This window comes from Penaeus monodon, chromosome 38 (genome assembly GCF_015228065.2).
Source record: "Penaeus monodon isolate SGIC_2016 chromosome 38, NSTDA_Pmon_1, whole genome shotgun sequence".
Taxonomy (NCBI): Eukaryota; Metazoa; Arthropoda; class Malacostraca; order Decapoda; family Penaeidae; genus Penaeus; species Penaeus monodon.
Genome location: NC_051423.1, coordinates 9,494,268 through 9,501,767, shown reverse-complemented (window position 1 = coordinate 9,501,767; position 7,500 = coordinate 9,494,268). Strand labels below are relative to the sequence as shown.

Genomic DNA, 7,500 nt, shown 5'->3' with positions numbered 1-7,500 from the left:
TTACTCCTGCTGCAGTTTTTAGGGGGGCAATTTTCTTCTTTGTTGGGCCCAGGGTTTGTTTCATGGCACTGTACATGTTTCCGGTGTCCGTGGCGCTCTATATCTACGAACTAAGTTGGAGCCAGTAGTCACTGGCGCAGCGTCGAGCAGCATGTTGAACTCTGTTGCGTACTGTTCGCAGGACTTGCAGGTTTTCCATGCTAGGGTTGGTTTTGTAAGCCATCAGAACATGCCTCTTCTCTTCGATGGCAGGTATCATATCTTCAGGGTGGGCTTCAAACCAATCAGCTGATTTGGTGCGCTTTTTGCCAAAAGTATATATATATATATATATATATATATATATATATATATATATATATATATATATATATATATATATATATTCATTTACACAGGTGTGTGTGTATGATTACACGCATATTTTTATCTATCGGTACATATCTACCTATCCATCTATCTGTCTACATATACACATGCGTTTGTGCACATTGTATCTGTAAGTATGCCTATACAAACACGCCAGAGGTATGTGTAGTGTATGTTTGTTTGAATAGTATATTTCTCATGTTATCTTTCTTACATACGGCGAACTTGATAGCTTTGTTTTGTACTTGCAGTGTTAGTTTATGCAATGTGACGTCACTGAGTACAAAATTACATTACCAACATTAAATTTTTAACCTTTTTCTCTACATCAACAATTGTTTACTTATTTTAAATCCAAAACTACATCCCGAACAGTGTAATCATAATTATAATGGAAACTATGTCTTTGGTATGGGACAGCCCCTCAGGTGTTAGTTACTGAGTAATTTATTCAGGACTGCCACAGAAGGGACAGACACGCTCGACATGTCAGGAAAGTCTGTAGCCCTAACAAAAAGACCAAGGCTGCCTCCTCCTAAAAGATCAACACGGCAGCCAGTTTAAAAGAAAAGAAAAGAAAAGGAAAAAAAAATGTTGACAGATGGCAATCGGAGCGCGATCACCTGATAAAAGTTGATGGCCCGGGCCGAGATTTTTTTTTTATTATTATTATTATTATTATCATTATTATTATTTTATTTATTATTCTTTTTTTTTTGCAACACACGCTTTGGCATCATGTGATGAAGTTAATAAACGATCGAAATTTACATGATTATTTTGATAACATCCAACAGTAAAGCGTCATTGTAATGCAACAACTTCCAAAGTCATGTTTTGGGAAAAGCGCGGGAAGCCTTGATAACGTCACGCAATTACCTCATCGCCTTACGCCTGTTTCCAGCTCCAGCAGGCGTTTCTCGCGACTCACTGCACCGCAGGCTAACCTCGTTCCCAGTTTACAGAGTTTTTACAGAGTTATGAGCCCATACAATTTCTAAGCCGCCGGGCTGGTAAAGATATTATAGTGCATGCCTACATCGTGGCGGCAGGAGCGCTTACTGGCAATCCGGCCACCGCGGTAAGCATCGCGTGTCAGAGAATCAGCTGAGGCAGCCATAAACAGTTGAAGCAGGATATGTATGGAGATCCCAGGCGAAGCGAGACTTTTATGAATGAAACCGAGATCAGAAACTCACGATCCTTGGACTGCCCAGTTCTTCGCACACTGGGGAACCTCTCTGGTTCCCCCGTAGAACTCCAATTCATCTGCATACCAGTGGGGACTCACACCCACTCAATCACTTCTCAGAGAGATGAGACACTAGTCATGTAGTGGATGCATCCCATCTACTACATTCCTTTTTTTAAGCAGCCTTCTCGGTCTCTCTCTTTTTCATTCATTCTCTCTATGTGTTTTTTTTTTCTTTCATTTATTCACACATTCTCTCACTTCTCTCATTTTATCAATTATTTCATATTCATTTACCAATCTCTTCTCGCTCTCTTTTTCTCTTATTAATTTTTCACACACACTCACTCTTTATATTTTTTTCACACTCTCTTTACCCAATTCTTAATCCAATTCATCATCCATTTGGCTCTTTTTCTCTCTAGAATCCTTTACTTCCGTGCTCACTGCTAGTTCATCCAAACTTTATAGTAAACATTGACTGAATTCTACTCTAAACTGGCTGTGGCTGAGAGGAATCCTTTATTCAGGTTTGAAACAGAAAATACAAATAGCCTCATACAGTTGTTATAGAAACTGCAGATATAATATCATTAATATTTATTCGTTCAAGGCACTGTCAATCCTACATACAACATGTCATCCCGTCCCTGTCATTGTCACATTTTCAATAATGTCATAAAGCAACAAGAGCACTGGAAATAGAATTCTTGCCATGGGCTCGAATTGCGAAAGCACATGCATCCACCCTAGAAAATGCCAATAAATTCAAAGACCCGTTTCACCGACGATTCTCGTATGCCGTTATTGCACAGAAGAGAAGAGATAGATTGCATAGCAGAGCACAAGAAATGCCCAAAGCAGAGGGAACGCGACTTGCATCTTCTTCATAATCTTATTCGCCCTCTGGAGTCCATCTGACCTGGGGTACGTAGGAGACTTTTCTTGCATTGGCGTCACCTGCGGAAATTGGTGCAATACGTTTATTGTAATACTAAAGTTGGATTTTTATTTGAAGATTTAAAGCACAATTGAAAATCATTTTTTTTTGGTAAATTTACTTGCACTCTATCAAATGTTGAAGAGACACTTCAACCGTGATTCAATAAAATCCCATGTCTCGGACACCGAGGCAAAGAGGCACCCAGGATTCGAAGGGAGGGTATCATATACAAAGAGAAAGGAGATCTTTTTTACTGGTCTGTGCTTGGGGTATCAGCATACCATAGTCCGGACATAATAGAGCTATTCCCATATTACTGTTTAAACACTTAGCAGCCCAACAGGAGATAAAGAATCATGGCTGAAAGGGGAAAAAAGGCCATCTATCACATCACGCCCAACAAAGCAACACAGACAACCCACCTGTGTAATCGTTGTCTTTTCTTCATTCCTGTGAATAACATCCACCATGGTCTGCATGATGAGGATGGAGAAGATGAGTCCTATGGCGCCGAACATCCATATATCGAGGGCTTTGAAGTAGGAATTCCTCGGGAGCTGCGCTGACACCTGGTTCAGCAGGGTCGTCAGCACCAGCATGGCCGTCAGCGCGATGATGACCCGAACCTAAACACATGAGATTTATGATCCTTTGTGTGATGCCAAGACTAATCAACATGTTTTTTATCTCTTAAATCTTTATCTGTGCGTGTCGAGTTGTCAACTGCATGTTATGTAGCATTAAAGCTATGTTTTGTAATAAAATTATATAATATATTTCGTTTATTTAATAACAATAATAATAATAAGTTAAAAGGGAGGAAAAGAAACAATCCCAGCATTCAAAGGTATATCGACTCAGCTGATTTTTGTAAACAAGCTATACTTGCTGTACGAGATTTGTCAGTTACTAAGATCCTAATATGATTTAAAATAACTTATTAATTGCACTTATTAATTAACAACGAAGGTAAAAACAAGGTTGATTAAATGCACTTCACGCAAATATATTCCAGAGGCTCTGAGTTGACAGCCAATTTGATTGTTTCAAAGGACTTCAAGAACATAGAAAAAAAAGAAAAGAAAAAAAAACATAGTGATGTGAAGAACGATGATTAAGTGAAAACTGTCATTTGCTGAAAACAAGCATGAAAAAAAGAGAAGAGTGAGATAAAAAGAGAACGAAAAGGAGAGATAGAAAAAGGAAGAAAGCCACATGCATCAGGAAAGAGGGGAAACACACACATACACACACACACACACACACACATACACTTACATACACACACACACACACACACAAACACACACACACACACACACACACACACACACACACACACACACACACACACACACACACATATATATATATATATATATATATATATATATATATATATATATATATATATAGAGAGAGAGAGAGAGAGAGAGAGAGAGAGAGAGATAGAGAGAGAGAGAGAGAGAGAGAGAGAGAGAGAGAGAGAGAGAGAGAGAGAGAGATAGGCCTACACAATTATGGATATGTAGTCAGCAGTGGTAGATAGTACGATACATCATTCTATTTGATTTTAAGTGGATGATCAATTTTGTTTGTTTTGTAATTTGCAGTTTTTAAATCCTTTTACACTGATACCTGAAATGGTCCTAAACTAATTATGCATAGTCCTTGCAAGCAAATAGCCTATAGGACGGGTTTTCTGTTAGTAGTAGCAATAGTTGATATAATTTCAGAAGCATTAGTAGACTAGTAGTTGTAGTAATTTTAGTAGTAGCAGTAACAGTAACAATAACAATAACAGCAGCAATAACAATTAGCTAACCGAACACCACAGCAAACCTACAGCAGTCGTTCGAGATATCTACCTGAATATTCGAGACGGGAAAGAAGGTCGTGAGGTAGGCGATGCAGACGAAGAAGGTGGACGGGATGTAGACCGTGAGGATGGCGAACCCGTAGCGCCTTCGGAAGTGAACCACCACCTGACGAAGAGGTCAAGAAACTGTGTTTGATTATTTGATTAGTATGGGTGTTTATTTCTTGGTTTATTTTCATTGTCCATTTTTTATCATATATATATATATATATATATATATATATATATATATATATATATATATATATATATATATATACATATATATATTTATATTATTTTTTTAAGTGTATATTCTTAAGGGTTGTATACTTTCTTAACCACGGGGTTACCAAGAGCCTCAAATTACTGCAGTAGTTCAGTTCCGGAATTTGTGATGTTGCCAACTTGCAGTTCTGGTATTTATTTATGAATATTTTTTTACCCTTTTCAGTAATGTAGTCCGTTTAATATGAATCTAGATACAATTAAGTAGTTTGTTACCACCGCGAGGCATTTTTTTTAATGTGGCAAACTTATGTATTTTCAAACCATTCTTACCTAAATAATACCACCGTGACGCATAAAAGCCTATAAGTTTAGGATTATTTTCCCTAATGTAGTAAACCTATGTATTTTCAAACTACATTCCCATCTAAATACTCAGAATCACCACCAACACCATAATCATAATGAGCACCATAGCCTTTATACCATTACCACTACCATCATCGAAGTCGCCACGATCAAATTTTCCATTTTACTTTCACTTCAGGAGACACTGCCTCACCTCCTTCCGGCTGTACCTCGAGTGGTTCTTGTCCATCAAAGACAGGCTCTCTATAGTGTACTCCATCAGCTGCCAATCCCCCTCGTAGCGTACTCCGAGGTCCTGCTCGGCTCCTACGAGTGCCAGTGCTTCCTTTCTGGCTGATGTCAACACGAAGGTAAAGGAACAGGTCTGCTTGAGATGTGGAGGAAGAGAAGGATGAAAATGCGTAATACTACAATGGGAGGTTTGTAATTGGTATTTTGACAATGCTTCCTCGTCAGCATCGAGTATTTCTAATGATGTAATATCGAAACGTCACTTAATTTTCATCAATGCCATTACTACGTTTGTTACAATGGGTGTTGTTCATATGCCTAAGGAGGTCAACTTAATATATATCACTTTGGTAAAATATTTTAGATATTTTTTTTTCCAACAAATATGTTTGAGGGAATATTTTCTATTAAAAACGCCAGTGAGGAATTTCTGAATTCCTTTTCTATGAGGATGAGGATTTTAGCTTTAGAAGATACTTGTGAATTTAATTTTCTGAATGTAGAGGTTATCTTTATATAAGTAATATATAAAATGTGGTCCATTTTATCTTAAATGTATGATGATAAAATTCTCTGTTATTCACATTAATATTACTCTCTCTCTCTCTCTCTCTCTCTCTCTCTCTCTCTCTCTCTCTCTCTCTCTCTCTCTCTCTCATTTTCTCTTTCTCACATTCTCTCTCTCTCTCATTTTCTCTTTTTCACATTCACGTTCTCCCCCCCCCCTCCCTCTCTCTCTCTCTCTCTCTCTCTCTCTGTCTCTCTCTCTCTGTCTGTCTCCCCCCCTCCCCCCCCTCTCTCTCTCTCCCTCTATCCCTATCACTGCATTTCTATCCTCATCAATCTGTCCATCTATTCCCGTGAGTGACCTGGCTATCGAAGGGGTAGAGAGCAAGGTTCAGGCTGCAGTGGTAAGTGGCTGTATACTTCCTCGTTAACCGAATAGGGTTTTCTCCTCCCGCGAAGAAGTATACTGTGGAGAAAATGGGGAAAAATGTATACATATTCGTAGTTCTCGCCTAATATAGTCTATTTTTTCTTACAGTAAAGGTGAAGTAGAATGGAAGATTATTTTGAGAATATCAAAGTTTGGTTGTCTATGTCTATATATATTTGTGTTTTTCGTTACTAATATGACTTGTAAAAAATGATGCTACTTCTGCAGTGAAACTCGCAGCATATTTTATAACTCAGTTCTTATTTAAATTATTTCTTTCTTGTTCTTTTTATTTTATTTAATGATTTTCATCATTTTTGATATAAAAAAAATAATTTATAATAATTTTGTTTAACGATTTTAATAAATTTGGATAATTTTACTTAATAATTTTAATTTAATTTAATATAATAGTTTTAGTTTAAAAAAATCAATTTTATTCAATACTTTAAATATTCTTTATAATTTTTATTTATTCATTTTTCTTTTTTTTCTCTCTCTTTTCTCTTTCCTCTCTTTTTATTATATACTCTGCTTTGGCTACCAGTCTATCACACAGACAAATATCCATTCATGACTAGGAAACAAGTGACCTTCTCTGCTGTAGCTCAGGTCACCGGGGTCAGGCGTCCCCGAGCGAAGGATGCTGCCGTGCGTCTCTTCGTCCAGCAGCGTGTGGGCGTTTCCCTTAGCGTTGCCGAAGGAGACCTGGAGAGATGGGCGTCGCTTTAGGCTTGCTGACGGAGTGGCACGTTAGGCACTTGTAGATCGATGGATAGAGAGGGGAAGGGAGGGAGGGAGGGATGGAGAGAGGAAGGAAGGAAGGGAGAGATGGATGGAGAGAGGGAAGAAGGGAGGGAGAGAGGGAGGGAGGGAGGGAGTGAAAGAGGGAGAGAGAGAAAGAGAGAGAGAGAAAGAGACAGAGAGAGAGAGAGAGAGGAAGGGAGGGAGGGAGGGAGTGAAAGAGGGAGAGAGAGAGAGAGAGAGAGAGAGAGAGAGAGAGAGAGAGAGAGAGAGAGAGAGAGAGAGAGAGAGAGAGAGAGAGAGAGAGAGGAGACAGAGAGATACATAGACAGACACAGGCACTGAGAAAAGGGACGGAGCAGACAGGCAGACAAAGAAGAATATAAAAAGAGAGAGAGAATTTGCTTTAACATGTGATAGCTACATGAGGCTAATACATGCCTATTATGATATACAAAAAATACTTGTGCAGTAACTATATAACCCGTCTACGTTTATATTTGTATATACATTCATCTATATCTATATATCTATCAATATATATATCTTTATCCGTCTATTTATTCATTTATTAATTTATATATATTTTATCTAACTATTTAGTTATATACCCTACATTCGTTTTAGTT

General features: G+C 38.0%; 1 protein-coding gene across 1 annotated transcript in view; it reads right to left on the bottom strand.

Annotated features, from left to right (window-relative positions):
• Positions 1-2,146: 2,146 nt before the first annotated feature.
• The window catches only part of LOC119596600 (gamma-aminobutyric acid receptor subunit rho-2-like), a 12,368-nt gene continuing 7,014 nt past the window's right edge, over positions 2,147-7,500 (bottom strand). Inside the window, exons 4-9 of the mRNA XM_037945919.1 lie at positions 6,721-6,835; positions 6,060-6,163; positions 5,153-5,323; positions 4,373-4,489; positions 2,927-3,130; positions 2,147-2,521 (exon numbers count right to left, since the gene is read on the bottom strand). Coding sequence (XP_037801847.1) covers positions 2,366-2,521; positions 2,927-3,130; positions 4,373-4,489; positions 5,153-5,323; positions 6,060-6,163; positions 6,721-6,835 — 867 coding nt within the window. The 3' untranslated portion in view covers positions 2,147-2,365. The remainder of the gene's footprint in view (positions 2,522-2,926; positions 3,131-4,372; positions 4,490-5,152; positions 5,324-6,059; positions 6,164-6,720; positions 6,836-7,500) is intronic.